This window comes from Brienomyrus brachyistius, unplaced genomic scaffold (genome assembly GCF_023856365.1).
Source record: "Brienomyrus brachyistius isolate T26 unplaced genomic scaffold, BBRACH_0.4 scaffold35, whole genome shotgun sequence".
Taxonomy (NCBI): Eukaryota; Metazoa; Chordata; class Actinopteri; order Osteoglossiformes; family Mormyridae; genus Brienomyrus; species Brienomyrus brachyistius.
In genome coordinates this window covers 4,073,067-4,088,238 of record NW_026042310.1, presented here as the reverse complement: position 1 = coordinate 4,088,238, position 15,172 = coordinate 4,073,067, and the positions used below count along the sequence as shown (strand labels likewise).

The window sequence follows — 15,172 nt, the reverse complement described above, 5'->3', positions numbered from 1 at the left end:
AGGCTGCGAGTACTGCTGCACTACTTCTGGGGGATTCCGGTTCAAACACACGCAACCGGATCGGCTGCGGTGGAGGCACAAGTCGCGAGGCATTCGAATGACTATATACGTAAAAATACCGAACCACAGACCACCATGTCGGTAAACACTAAGGCTCAAGCTTGGCAGCCGTGATCCCTCAGGGCAGAACGCGGGGACCACTTGCTGTAAACAGGGGAGTAGCCGCGATGTTGTCGAACACTGCCCCCCTGTGGCTATGTGCATAGTCGCATTATTGAGGTGAGCAGTAACGTGGGGCGTTGCCTCTATGCTGATAATGCTAGGTGAGGTGAACTGGACTGTGGCTAAGCAACGTCTGCCCTCCAGTGGGGATAGAGGGCATTAAAGCCGCTTCCTCATACTCAACCAATGCAACGAAACCTGTCTCACGCCTAGATATGAGCCATCTTCTTAATGTCTGAGTAAACACTGATTTTTTTACTGTGGGGGCCAGGTAATCCTGGTCTTTATGAACCATACTTATTATTACCTGATTTACATATAAGAAACGCGATCACCTGACACATTCTGCAGGGGAAGAATTTATTTCCATCGAACATTCTAGTGCTGCGGGCGGTGAAGATCCTTTATAGGAATGAGATGGTTTGTTTCTCCATGAAATGGTTCTCAGTGAATAAATCATTAAGGGTTTAAAATAAGCAAGCAGAAGGTTCATGATTGTTTTCGTTCATTGTATTAAAACAGACAAACCCTCCTTCTGCCTCGGGTTATCAGAAGCAAGTGGACACCTCTGAATGAAGGAATTGCAACAGAAACGTTCAACATTAACTTGGGATGTGCCTGGTTTCCAGTAAACAGCTGGTGTGTGATTTCAGACTTCATATTATAGCTGAGATGGAACATTTGATGAGCGACGGGCCGCAGTCAGAGTCTGTCAGAGTGTTGCTATTGGCTGAGATGAGGAGGCAGGAACAGCGTGGCCAATGAAACAGCAGGGATGGCCAGGAATGCTGATTGACGGGAACAGGTTGGAACGGAGCCAGGTTGTCATGGTTACATTACCATTTCCCTGTGCCAATGGGATCTGCAATTGCACATGAACCGCAGCACGGGCTGAAGCCATGGATGACTCTGCTGAAGTCGTCAGTATCAGAAGGGAATCTGCCGGTATCTAAGACCTGATAGCTCAGCTATGATGCTGCCTGGTTAAATGCGGATGGAGGGCTGTTACCTTGTGAGTAGGTGCCAACACAGCAGGTCGTCTAGTCAACAGATGACATCTCGGCAAAAAAAGAAAGAAAAAAAAACAGAAAAAATGTGTATTTAATATTTCGGTGTTTCTTTCTAATGTTAAATAAGCGGCTGCAGGTGCTTTGTTCTGCCAAGAGGGGGAGCCACAGCTCCATAATTGAAGTAAACGGGTCATTTCAGTTTAGACCATTGGGACAAGCTGGCTGGTTAATTCCCGGTTCATTTCCTAAGATACAATGTTTCAATTTCTTTTCTAATTCAGGCTCTGCTGACTCACTGCGTGTTCTGGGTTTTACTGTTATCTCTGTTCTTACCTGATCGTAGCAGAGTCATTGTTTGGATGGATGGTGCATTTGGCACATGTGGGAATTCATCACTTTTCAGACATCAAGTGGCTCTTGATGCAGGGGCTGGGCAGTGAAACTGGAACACCTGGTTTTAGACCATAATCATTGATTAGTAAGGTGTAGGGCCTCCTTTTGCGGCTGATTCAGTATCAGTTCATCTTGAGGATGACTGTGTGATGCTGGTGGAGGAAAACGTTTCCTGACTCGCTCCTCCAAAACACCCCAAAGCGGCTCAGTAATATTCAGCTCTGGTACCTGTGCAGGTCACGGGAGATGTTTAGCTTCACTTTCATGCTCATCAAACCATTTTGGCCGCAGTCTTGCTTTGGGTATTGGTGCATTATCATCCTGATACACGGCACCACCTTCAGGTTACAGTGTTTAACCATTGGGTGAACCTGGTCCTCCAGAATGGTTCTGTAGTCCTTGAGAGTGATGCGACCATCTAGGACAAGTCCTGGGCCTATGGAACGCCATGACATTGCAGCCCAAACCATCACTGATCCTCCCCTGTGCTGCACTCTGGGTACACAGCAGTCCGGGAGATAAGCCTTTTTGGAGCTTCTCCACACCGTAACTCTCCCAGATGTGGGAAAGACGGTGAAGGTGGACTCATCAGGGAACAATACACGTGTCACATTGTCCACAACCCAAGATTTGTGCTGCTGGGACCATTGAAACCAGCATTTGACACTGGTATGAGTGTTCAAAGGTTTGGCTGTAGCAGCCTGACTGTGAATATTGACCCTGCTGAGCTCCTGACGAGCAGTTTTTGCGGAAACAGGAGAGTCGATGAGTGCATTTAATTCTGCAGTGAGTTGGGCGGCTGTGGTTTTGTGTTTGTTTGGATACAGTCCAGACTAGTGCCCAGACGTCCCTGTCAGACGGCTTCCTCTTGCATCCACAGTTACTCCTGTTGGATGTGGTCCGTCCGTCATGGTGGTATGCCGACATTACCCTGGACTCCGTAGCTCTCACCACAAAGGCTTGCCGTCCTGGTCACAGATGCACCAACGATTTGTCCTCTTTTGAACTCTCACATGTCTACCGTTATGTCGTGTGTATTTCAATATTCCATGTACAGCTGTGCTGTTGCTCTGCTAATTCAACCTTCATACTCTGCTCTTCCAGATAGAATGTGCAATCAGTGAACAGGTCATGCATGTACTGCCGTGAAATCTTAAACGCTATTCACCAGTGTTTGTTTCATTGTCCAGTCCCTGTACATTCACACATTATTATTCAGAAGATTATTCAGAATTCATTTAGCCAGCAATTAAGTGACCACTTCCTATACAATGTGTTCCTTTGCTCTGTGATGCAGTCTGGCAATCCACAAAAAAAAAGAAGATTCACTCACTAGAACACAATTTATTTGCACGAGCACACAAATATTCTACATGCTGTAAATCCGTGGCCATTAGGAATACACTGCTGTTTTACATTTCTACAAAACAAAACTGTATATTTTCAGATCACAGTACTTCAGTTACATTATAGCGCCCAGTGTTTTCGCAGCAGTACATTTATCGTTTGAAGATGAATTCCATGATCAAGTGTAAGTAAAAGTACTGCTTAAAAAAAAAGACAACATACATTAGAAATTCAGGCATACGTACATTCCGGACCTGATAAAAACGAATAATGATTTTTCACATTCACCACTCGGTCTATGGACTATTGAAACAAGGGAAAATATTCATACAATTAAACTGAACACAAAGCCGATGCACCTGCCCCATACATCACCATTAATTAGTTACAAATGGGTTATTCTGAATGGGATCTATTTCACTCTCGTAGACCAGGCCCTGCAGCTCAGACTAGAGCCATAAGCTGACTGCATTCTGCTGCCCCTGCAGTCGCATTTTACATACCTGCAGTCTTCAGTGTGACTGGCAGGGCGATAAAAAAAAAGGCAAAGCATCGACAGAAACAGGAATCATTGGTGCGTCTGCCTAACTTGTAGGTGGCTTTGGACATGATGTGCCAGGGATGGATGTGGCTGGTTGCAATAACCCCAAAAAGTATATATTTTATGTCAAAAACGGGGGATGTTCTGGGTTCCTGTTGCTTTGGTGGGATTCCTGGGGGTGAGCTGCTGTACTGGTATATCTTGTTGGGGGTTTAAAGTGACACACACCATCTTTCCACCCCCCCCCCCCCCCCAGTGTCGTTCTCCATGCCTCACGGCACACGAAGACACCTTGGTCCTTATAGACGTCTGGGAAAACAGAGAGAGGTCAACCCACCAAGGACCGAACCATTCAGTGACCCAAAAAAAAAATCCTTCCTCCGGTTTTATCTATAGCGGTCACTTCATCTTTTTCTGCCGGTCGAGAAATCTCTGCCGTCGGTCTGCAGGAATCTCATCCAGGCTGATGCCGTGATTGCTGGCTCTGGAGGGACAGAAAGTCGAGAGAGGTGTCACACTGAACGCGTGATGCAGCTCATCCAAGCCTCCGCGGCGCACCCTGCGCGTCTAAGCTAGAAGGAATGCGGCTGGCTAGGCGGAAACGGCTGGCCAAGCAGATTCTTACCCTGGGGTCAGGTCTGGAGGTACAGGCAGTGGTTTATTGAAGCCGGCTCTGCCAACCAGCCAGTAGGTGTCTTCTATTCCTTTCCCCTGAAGCGAATGAGAAACAGAGAAGGATTGAGGAAGAGTCGCATTGTTGCGGGAACAGATCGCCTGCCGTGCCGGCCAAAAAATGACACGCCCTGGGTGTGAGTCGCGGATGGCTGTACCTTCAGCTCCGTCTTGCCTCTGATCTCCAGCCTGTATCCGAGTTGTAGACTGTGCAGGATCTCCACCGTACTTTGGTTCACATGGATCCTGTAGGCTGCAGAACAGTGACAAGCGTTTTTTTTTTTTTTTTTAATATTCTGCGTCACCTGAATTAACACACAGAAGTCACTGTCCTTGAAAAGTCCTTACAGACACAGCTGCCTTGAAAACACACTCGCAAAATATTCGTAACGTCTTTACAAGTCACCCGAATCTCACGATTCTCCATTTTTACAAGCCCCAAAACCATAGGGAACGATCCACCGTTAAGTTGTAACCTCTGGCTGCCTACTTAAGCACGTGCATAATTTCATCTCGTGCTCAGGCACGGGGTGAGTCTGTCCTTCGTGACACATGTGCGCTTGGTAATTAGGCGGAGGCAGGACACGCTGATGAATAGTGAATTTGGCCACTAATTCTGCTGATTAGGTTAAAGGATGGCTGCCCACTTCTGATTCCCTACTGAGCTTGTCAGGCAACGAAAACATACGCACACACACACACACTCTGAAATTACCATAAAAAGACAGACAGGCATGATGCTGAAATCAGCACTGAATATGTCTGCTTTCAGTGAGCTGTAACACCGCAGTATGGCTGAAGTGCTTCAGCCCAGCTAAAGCTGCCTCGTTAGCTTAAGACTCTTACCACTAACGTCTGACACAGAGCTGCTCTTATATAATACCCCACTCATACATGTTGTAGTGCTGACTGCTAATGCGCTCTTAGATATATTTTTTGTGGTTTAAATATAAAGAGACAGGTCTACGTCTAAAAAGACATAATGCGAACATATCATGTTATATCAGAGGTAAATTATTTATACTGGGAAAGGGGTCACCTCCGATCCCAGCAGACCGAACGTCCCGCCCCATTCCTGAAAACTCGGGAATCCTTTGAGAAAATGTTGGGGAAAAATGTCGACCGACATCCAAGGTACATAGAGACAGGAAGGGGTCAAAAGGTCACCGGCGCAGGCATTCGGTATCAGCGATGTCGTTGGTGTATTACTGCAGGAAATACTTACGTAAGCCTGTGGACTCCATGCGAGAGGCTGTGTTGACGGTGTCCCCAAAGAGGCAGTACCGGGGCATGGTGAGACCGACCACCCCCGCCACAACCGGACCTGGAACAGAGGCAGGCAGCCGGGTCAGCGGCGGACCGGGCGGCGGGAGCCAAGCAGGCGGGCACAGGTGTGTGGGAGGGGCACACGGCCCTCAAAACCCTTCATGAACTTCTGGGAACCCTTCATGGTGCATGATTTAGGAATGTCTTTCACTGGTGGCATAAGGAAAATTACTAAAGATGCCTGGATTGGTTGCTAGTTAGAATACAAGCACTGTTAGTAAATTATGATCGTGGGTGATGAGAATGGAGGTTTTATCTGGCCCACTAGGATGACATCACCAACAGCCTTCCGATCACCGGTACAGTATCTCAACCGGCTGCGCCGCATGTTGCCATTATAGGTGAAGGGCTTTGGGGGGGGGGGGGGGGGGTTGTTAGGGGGGCTCACCCGAGTGCAGGCCGATGCGGATCTTGACCTTGACGTCGGGCATGTGCCTCATCTTAAAGGCGCCGATGCAGTGCAGGATGTCCAGCGACATGTTGGACACCTCGGCCGCATGCTGGCTCCCGTTGCGGTTCGGTACCCCTGATGCCACCATATAGGCATCGCCGATGGTCTCCACCTGTGGGGGGGGGGGGCACAGGGGGGAAGGAGAAGTGAGCAGGGGGGGTTGGTGCACACTAAATACAGAGATGGACACATATGCCTGTCAACATACTCAAGAGGTGTGGGAAGACAAACTCCAGCGAAAGTACATCGTACAATTATAACACACATATACAGTTAGCAAAAAACACATCTAACGCAGAAATAAAGTTGCGCAAAATGTCCAACTGTACAAAGAAGACCATTCCTGTGCTCACAGAGTAGGAGACGGACGCACACACAGCCAGGTCGGCATGCAGGTCACCTTGTAGACATCGTGCTGCCCGATGATGGCGTCGAAGAGTGTGTAGAGGTCATTGAGCAGGTCCACCACCTCGATGGGCTCGCTGAGCGCCGAGATGGTAGTGAAGCCCACGATGTCACTAAAGTAGAGCGTTACCTCCTTGAAGTACTCCGGCTTCACTGGCTTCCCCGTCTTTAGAGCCAGGGCCACCGACCTGAAAGGGACACGCAACGTCGGTCATGTGCAGGGACACGCTTACCGTGATGTAGCAGCCAAGAAAGCCTGAAAGCCGGCAATTCTGGGTAACAGAAGGGATTCTGGGTAGGGGAACTCTGTGTAGAACACATAGGGTGTTTCTCAATGCCAGGAACACAGAGACCGTACTTGTGGTCTTGGCAAGACTGGTCAAGCTAACTTGCCTCCTGAGAACAAACCTGGAAGGCGGTGAATCATGGGATTGTTCTCATTTGGTGAGGATGCAACCTATGTATCCTTGATATTTGGGGCGGGGCAAGACCAACATCTGGGGATTTTTACCGTCCTCCGTACTTCTGTTCTCGGGTATTGGACCTGGTCTTCGACAATCAAAAGATGATGTAAAATGGGTATGCGAGAACACGAGTACGCTTATCGAGAAACACCCATAATTCTGGTTCTTAAATAAAACTGTTGGTTTAATGGGGAATTGCAGGTAGTGTGGAGCACAGAACTCTGGGTAGAAGTCACCTGGGCAGCATCTGTGCCACAAGGTTTTCGGTCTTCGTCCGCTCCACCTCCAGCTCCTCAGTCCTCTCCCGGATGAGGTCCTCCAGGTTGGACGAGTACTGCTCCAGCATACGCAGCATGGAGTCTATGATGTTTGTCTTCTTTCCTTTGTTTATACTCTTAAACTGTGCAGGGGGAGGGGGGAAATAATGTTCGACCCAATGGTGCCGTAAATAAAATGCAAACTATAGATGGATTTGATTAGCTGAAACTAGATAAACTTTATCTTGCGCATACAGCAGCGAGGTACATTGGGGCATGGACAACGATACATTTAGGGGAAAACAAAGGGCAAGGACGGTACACATAGTGCAAACAAACATAGTGCAAACAAACATAGTGCAAACAAACAGTGCAAACAAACATAGCGCAAACAAACATAGTGCAAACAAACAGTGCAAACAAACATTGTGCAAACAAACATAGCGCAAACAAACATAGTGCAAACAAATTATATAGTAGACAAATATAATTCTAAAAAACAGAAAGTTTATAGAATTTTAAGGAAATAAGCATTTAGAAAATGGTGAGGATAAGGTTAATGATGGTAATAATAATTATTTACATTATTATTATTATTAATGATGATAAATGAGCATCTGGGCAGGGATCATCCCCTGGGAGTGGCCCTGTGCCTGCACACCCCCCACCTCAATGAAGACCTCCTCGAAGGTGGGCCTGCGCTCTGGCTCCTCGCTCCAGCACTTCTTCATGATCTGGATGCACTCCAGCGGCGCCTCATCCATGGATATGACAGGCCGGCACAGCGGCGGTGGCGACCGCACCTTCTCGATGATCTCTGCGGCACACAGGATGCGGAACACGGCTCACTTATTGGGCCTGGATGAAACTCCAACCCGGTTTTTTCACCCACTCCCACCCGCGAATTTTCATCTTATCGGGTGGCTTGGGAAAACGCATTCATATTCACGAGTGCCTGCTGATTGGCCAGTGAATGCCTCAGTCAGAGTTCACCCGTCAATTATGTGGCTTCCCCATGAATATCAATGCGTTCCCCCAAAACTACCCTGTAAAACGAAAGTTCAGTTGCAACCCTCAACCTCCTGACGGAATTCAGTCAGCGCAGCTATCACTGTGCCTGTGGTTTCCTATGACAAATGTAGGGTGACCGTATTTTGGATTTCGAAACAGAGGAATGTAAAGAGATGCACCGACGTAACGCAAATATGCACATGGTAAGTATTTGAACTGTGGAAAGCGAATGTCAGCATGAAACAAAACAGAATTCCACACATTTCAGGCAATTTTTTGTACCCAAAAAAGATAAGTCATGGACAGAGAGGGTGAATTGTTACCCTAATGAAGGCCCCTAGGAGTTTGGAATTCCTCTCTGGAAGATGCCGCCACCCCCCCGCCTGCTGTCCCCCCACCCCTATTTCCCACGCCCCCCCCCCCCCCCCCCCCCCCCTAGTCTGCCCCTCTCTCACCCTTGCCGGGGATGTCCAGCATGCAGAAGGGCGCGTTTCGGGAGATGACCTCCTGCATGATGATGGCAAAGCTGTAGACGTCCCCCTTGTAAGCGCCCTTCTTCTCCAGGGCTGGGTTCCTCAGGAGCTCAGGGGCCGTCCACAGCAGGTCTGCATGTGTGGGGGGGTGGGGGATGGGCCGCACACATGCTATGCTAAATGATAATGGACATTAGTGGAGATGGTGAGGCAGACTCTCGGTGTTGGGGCCCACAGCGGGTTCAGACGTTCTCTCACCCTCAGGCCGACTCTCCGGGGTCACCAGCCCCTGAACGCGCGTGATTTCACTGAAGCCGTATTCCCCCACCTTTAGTACGAAGCGGCCGTCCACCACGCAGTTGCGGGACTTGAGACGACCGTGGACGATGTTATGATGGTGGAGGTACTTCATCCCCTGTTTGGGGGAGGGGTCATGAAACCCAAATGTCAAAAAGACACAGAGTGGGGGAGGAAATAAATGTGGATTATGGGATTTGTTTGATTGGTCGATCCCCTTTTAGAATCTTGGAGGAGTGGGGACAGCAGGAAGCTATATGACCAATAAGCATCCAGCAGATGTAGGATGATGGAGAGAAGAGAGCTGTGGATTATAGGAGGGGTTTGTTTGATTGGTCAATTCCCTCCCTCATAACTCTTCAGCAGCAATGTGTCTACGGCTTACTGCTTGCGATTTGCTGTCGTCCCCTGAGGTACTTAACATCCAGAAGGCATGACAGTGTAACCCGTGTGTGCTGGGATGAGACTGTCTGCCCCCGATCTCACCCTGATGAGGTCGGTGAGCAGGGACGACTTGAACATCCAGTCCAACCGCATGTCTTCGTTGTTGAGGAGGTCTTCCAGGCTACCGCGGGTGCAGTGCTCCATCACCACGCCGAAGACGCCGCCGTCGCAGAACAGCCCCAGCAGGAGATTGAGGTTCTCGTGACGCATATCCCTTAGCTGGGGGGGGGGGGGGTTGGGAAGGACAAATATGTAAAGAGGAATGGAAAGGATGATTGCGGGCAGGTAGGTACAAACAGCAGGACATGAATATAAGGGATTATCCTGGTCTATTAATAGAACATGATGTTTAATTTAGCAGACCTTTTATCCAAAGTGACATTTGAGACAGTAGGGTCAGCTAGTCTCTGGAGCAATTGGGGGTTAAAGGTCTTGCTCAGGGATTTGAACCAATAACCTTCCGATTACAGAATCCCATACCACTGAGCCACACGCTACTCCCAGATGCAACTGTGGGCTAAAGGTCTTGCTCAGGGACCCAGTGGTGAACTCACTTTGCCAACCCTCGGATTTGACCCAATAACCTTCCGATTACAGAATCCCATACCACTGAGTCACACGCTACTCCCAGATGCAACTGTGTTTCTGCTTAGTGTCAGGCCACGGACCATTTGCGCCTTAGACAAACGAGATCACCGCCACTCAGCAGAGACTGAAGGTGTCACTGGCCTGTACTCTCTGGAGCTTAAACCTTCCAGGTCCGGTTCAGGTACAGTGTACATGTACGCATGCCGAGCTACAACAGCATGGTTAGGTGATGTTCTCCCCCTGCGTCTCCAGATCCTTCACCTACCTTGCTGAACACAGCCTGCGTGCTCTCCTTAACCTCCGCCACGGAGCCTCCATTTGGGAACTTCTTCAGCCAGACCCAGTCTCCCTGAAGAAAACGGGGGTCCACGTCACACGTGCTACGCATGTGTGGCATGTACGGTGTAGTAGGGCACCTCAGCTGGTCCATGATATGTTAGTCAGCCGTTAGTTTAAAAAGACATAGGCTGTGGCTTTGAGGACTGGGGGTTTCACCGCCGTCTGTATTGTAAGCATGTGACCTTAGTGGTGACCTTTGTGATGTCACACTAAGTTTGTTAGGATGGCCAGGGACAGAGAGAATCAGACAGCAGAAGTACAGCAGCAGTGGCATACAGAAAGGCTTCTCCGAATGTAAGTTTCATCTACTCTTGAAGCAATTGCATAACAAACAGTAGCTAAAACTCTAGTTTTCAGGTCTGCTTCCCTGAAGTTGTACTTCCGGCGCCAGTGAATGTGAACAGTGTCTTCCGGGCGCATGGCCTAATATAATGAATAGCAATTTTCCAACCCTACGACTCCAGGTGTCAGTGACGTAATAAGCCAATGGGAGGTGTGTGTGGGCGGGGCCTGCAGAGATCCTCGTTCCAGCCACCTCCAAGATGCCGATGTTGGAGGTCTCGGGCGTGCTGGCGATGTAGCTGCGGCCCTTCACGTCCAGTGTGCTCCGGGCCACCGTGTCCTCGATCAGCTTCTGCGGGGGAGTCAGAGAGCAGGAGGTGGCTTCTTATCCAGGGGTGGCGGGGGGTGGCTATAAATCAAAACTGGTTAATACAACCCCCCCCCACTAATAATCACGGTTTCCCTAAATGGATAGAGACCTCAACCCCCCCCCCCTCCCCCAATGATCAAACCAAAGTTATGCCATTGGTCCAACGAAAGCGTATCATATTAGGCCAGAGGTGGAAAGTTCATGTCCAGAAACCACAAATCCAGACCAAGATTTCATTTTAACCAACCAGTTAAGTACTCTACAAATGTGGTGCTTTATACTCAAATGGTTGGTTGAAACTAAATCCTGGTCTGGATTTGTACTTTCTGATCATGAACCTTCCACCTGTGTATAGGACCCACTACACAGACCAATCCAGTTATGTTCCAAATTTCTTTTGCGCCCTGTCACTCAGGGGCCTTTGGAATCGTCATAATTTTGCCCCCTTTGTGGTACCCCTAACCCTAACCCTTTGTGGTACCCCTAACCCTAACCCTTTGTGGTACCTCTAACCTTAACCCTTTGTGGTACCCCTAACCCTAACCCTAACCCTGCGCGTCCAGTCCCACACACACCCTGCTTCACGTTGCTGCAAGCAGACCTTTTTGCTGACGTGCGTGTTAATGAAGACCAGGTCGTCCAAAGTCAGAATTATTTTGGTGGGAGCTCCTCCCCCACCACCGCGCCCCACTCCGAGCTGTATCATCTTCCTGGGAGCAACCGCATGACCGAGAGCCAGCAGGGAGAGTCGAGAACAGAGAAAGGAACAGTCGGCGACGAGCATGGCCGCTCGAACCGGAGGCCGTGACATGCAAAGGCGGAGGGACACGTCTGGTTAGCTAAACGAAAATGGCCGTAAAGTTCAGAACGTGCCTTACCGGACGAAGAAAGCAAAGGCTGTTCCAGCCCCCAACAGGAAAGAGAACAGGATGAACAAAAAGAAGACAGTGATTCCATCGATTCCTGGTGAAGTAGAGAAGGAGAGCTATTGAAGTTCGTTCACTGGCCATTCACTGGAAGCTGAGCCTAACTGCACTTATGCCAGTGCAGCTCCGTCACAGCTGTACGCTCATGATGTATTATCAGTCTTTATTTGGCAGCAGCTGGCACCTAAAGACCTCGTAATCAGTCTGGGCTGGTTTGGTCATCTTGGCGCGGTCCTTCTATTAATCGCGCTGAAATGTTTAATTTAAATTATTGCATGGTTTTAAATATTTTTGCGTTAGTCACTTGAATTCCAAAAACGCGCTCCCTCCCAGTCCCTCGCACGACAGCCTCACCTCCGCCACACGCGATGTAGGGACTGAACCAGCAGTGGGCGTCGCTGCTGGGGGTCCTGCCAGCGAAGTGGATGGGTCGGCCCAGGTACTTGAGCCCGCCGGATTTGCCATGCGTGTGGGCGGCCTCCAGGGCGTGCGTGGCAGCTAACGAGGTGCCCTCGCCATCAGTGTCCAGGACCACATAGCGGGCTAGCATTCCCTCACCGTCAGCCCCGGAAAACAGCGGCTGGTTGAAGCCTGGGAATTCAAAACCGCCCGGGCTCTGGGCCAGAACCTCCCCGGATACCCAGCGGCCCGCTGTCAGCCGGGCCTGCTCCACGGACGTGGCCAGGAAATACAGCATGCTGTAGATGGTTCCAAAGAAAGGAGATACCTGTCGACCCCAAGGACAGGGGTTGGGGTGGGTAAGGTGGGAGCAAGAGAATGTGGAGATGAGGAATACAGACCTTGGAAGAACATCAAAGTAGGTTTGGGTGGCAGTGAGGTTCCATTAGCGTGCTAAAACGTGAGAGCTACACGTTCATCATGCCAGCGCTGTTGGGACACTGAGCTCCACAGGAGGGTTCTCTGTTTTACCTCTTGCGGTGCCAAACTGCTCCGGATCTCCACTCTCTCCTGGGCTTCCCTGAAAGCCTCGTAGAAGTTGTGGTCCCCAGAGTCCATGGTCACGGTAAGCACAGCGTCGTAAGCCCGCCGTAGTTTGCTGTCGTTAGCTAAGGCCGGATACGATACGTCTTTGTAGGGCAGGGCGTAGAGCAGCGTGTCATAAGGGATGAAGATGTAGCCCCGGTCGACCATCCGCATGTCCAGGGCCGTGGTGAGGAGGGCGTGCTGGGTGTCTGCACCAATTAGCACCGAGTGCATGCACATGATGACCACTAGGGGGAGACAGAGAGATTTATTATGGCGCATGGGTCCCTGCTGTTGGTTCTGTAGACCTCCTTGTGGAAAAAAAATGACAATATAGACGTGAAAGACTTCAAAATGACTAGGCTGTTTTAGGCCACCCAAACACTCCAGGAATTTTCCTTAAGCTCATCTCAAACACCCCAGCCAGCAGATAAGTAAAATGCATGGCATAAATGACGGTGAACAGGGTATCGAAACCCAGCAGGTTTGGGATAACCGCACAAAGTTAGTCTCCACCAAGTTTGACCCAATCAGACCCAATAAACTACTAAAAAGTGGGTTAAGCTATTTGATGACTTTTTGGGTTTCAAAGCATTTGGTTTCCACAGTTCCTGTCCAGTACTACCCAACAATGTACACTTATCACGTCACAAGAACAGTGCTTTGTACCTTTGACTTCATCTGTGTTTCGGATCTTCTGCAGGGCTTTCCTGGGACCTTCTGCGTCTGCCTTTATGGTGACCACAGTGCCGACAGGTAGCCCGAGGGCTCTCAGGGAGGAGGCCAGTTCCTGCCCCGTGGCCACCCACAGTTCCTCTCCCGAGGTGACGACGGCCACATGCGCCCAACGGAAGAAGCGCAGCACGGCAAACAGCACATGGGAGGAGAGGGGCAATGGCCGGAGGAAGCTGGGATACGAGCCGCCTTCCATGTTGGGTTTCAGGCAGGACCACGACATCAGCCCCTTGTTCCAGTTCTTGGCCAGCAGGGCTGCCGATGAGCAGTAGCCTGGGTTGGCAGGACCCAGGAAGGCCGAGGCGTAGGCTTGCAGCTCAGTGAAGTGGGCGAGCGCCTGAGAGCTCCGGCAATCCTCGTCGACCAAGATGTAGTCGTACCAGTAGCCTCTGCTCAAGTGAGGGTCTTTGTTGATGCGACTCATGGCGAGCTGTGCTGCCAGGTCGGGCAAGGCTTTGGAGAAGAAGGGGTCACACCTCCAGGGTCCAATGATAGCTATTTTGTAGGTGGTGCTCCATGCACAGGGCACGTAGGCAGCCATTAGCAAAGGAATGAACATCCAGTTGCCGCACCAGCTCCTTGTATGGAGTGACGGAGAGAACATTGTGGCAAATGGATTGTTATCTGTAGGAGAGACACGCGTCCCATCCGTCTTCCGTCTGCTGGTCGCAGTGGCACCCAGCTGCCACCGGGGGTGATTGGAAAGACTGATGAGGAAGCAGGAGTCCGTACGGCACGGCATGGTGCCGCCTACCTTAGTCTGCCAGTAGGAGGCGCTCAAGGGTTCTAGGGGGAGGTGGTCAACTTGGTGGGCGACCAGGCAGAATTAGGGCTTCTGGATTAGCCCACGGCTGCCTGTGTGTTTGAACACTGGACCATTGCTGGGCTCGCTGTCGGGGGAAGAAAGGGGCAGAGATTCGCATTAGTTGTAATCAGCTGTAGACAGCTTTAAAAATGAGGGACACACAAAGTGCATGGCCAGAGTCACTAATAAACTAAAAGCTGCTCCTTTAATGCCATGCAAGCCTATTAAATGCTCAGAGTAATACTAGGAAAACAGATGAAGCAGGAGAATATCGGGTGGGGCGTTTCAGCCTCTGCGTGTGCAGAGGCGAGCCAAACGATAAGATCGATGGGGGGACGAGGAACAAGTAAATGAACAGAAACATAGCTGTGTGACAGAGATGAGCGAAAGAGTGTAGGGCCCCGAAACAGGATGGGCGAGTCTGCAATGCAGAAACTGCAAAGTGGGTCTTAGATCATCTTCGAAACAGTCGGAAAATATGACAGAGAACCTGAGAACGTTAGTCTCCGGCCGCACCTCTGGTGCTAAATCAATTAACTAACAAGAATCCTGTCAGTTTGGGATTTCCACCTGTATCGCTTTATGAACTTTAAGACACACACGGTCCATTTTGCTGTTCGTTTTACAAATATACATTTTTGGATCCAGTCCACCAAAATGTTTCCCGCTCTCGAGGTTCTCACCCTTCCTTTATCTCCTCCATATGTGTCGCTGAAAGGCACATCTTCAAACAGATAAGCAGTTAAATCTCAGCCAGATGGACGTTCATTGATATTCCAAAGCTACCGTAAAACATCTAAAAGCTGGTCTGACTTCTGTCCATTTATGGT

The 15,172-nt window shown here is 49.8% G+C and overlaps 1 protein-coding gene across 1 annotated transcript; it reads right to left on the bottom strand.

The window, feature by feature from the left end:
* Positions 1 to 2,954: 2,954 nt before the first annotated feature.
* gucy2d (guanylate cyclase 2D, retinal) lies at positions 2,955 to 14,279 on the bottom strand. The gene is made up of 18 exons (XM_048997608.1): positions 13,472 to 14,279; positions 12,749 to 13,050; positions 12,173 to 12,545; positions 11,771 to 11,855; positions 11,494 to 11,602; positions 10,776 to 10,874; positions 10,167 to 10,250; positions 9,356 to 9,532; positions 8,831 to 8,987; positions 8,555 to 8,704; positions 7,757 to 7,905; positions 7,068 to 7,231; positions 6,363 to 6,555; positions 5,900 to 6,074; positions 5,411 to 5,509; positions 4,344 to 4,438; positions 4,139 to 4,224; positions 2,955 to 3,997 (listed from the first exon to the last, which is right to left on the bottom strand). The coding sequence occupies exons 1-18, from the start codon at positions 14,277 to 14,279 to the stop codon at positions 3,913 to 3,915; spliced, it is 3,390 nt and encodes a 1,129-aa protein (XP_048853565.1). The 3' UTR covers positions 2,955 to 3,912.
* Between the last annotated feature and the right edge of the window lie 893 nt (positions 14,280 to 15,172).

What these genes read in the sequence shown, in the direction of transcription:
- gucy2d (XM_048997608.1), bottom strand. Translation starts at nt 14,279, where the DNA reads ATGCCGTGCCGTACGGACTCCTGCTTCCTCATCAGTCTTTCCAATCAC. An exon ending in CTACATCGCGTGTGGCGGAG is followed by an intron (nt 11,856 to 12,172) that starts GTGAGGCTGTCG and finishes CTACTTCACCAG; the next exon opens with GAATCGATGGAATCACTGTC. An exon ending in CGCAGGCTGTGTTCAGCAAG is followed by an intron (nt 9,533 to 10,166) that starts GTAGGTGAAGGA and finishes CCCCCCCCCCAG; the next exon opens with CTAAGGGATATGCGTCACGA.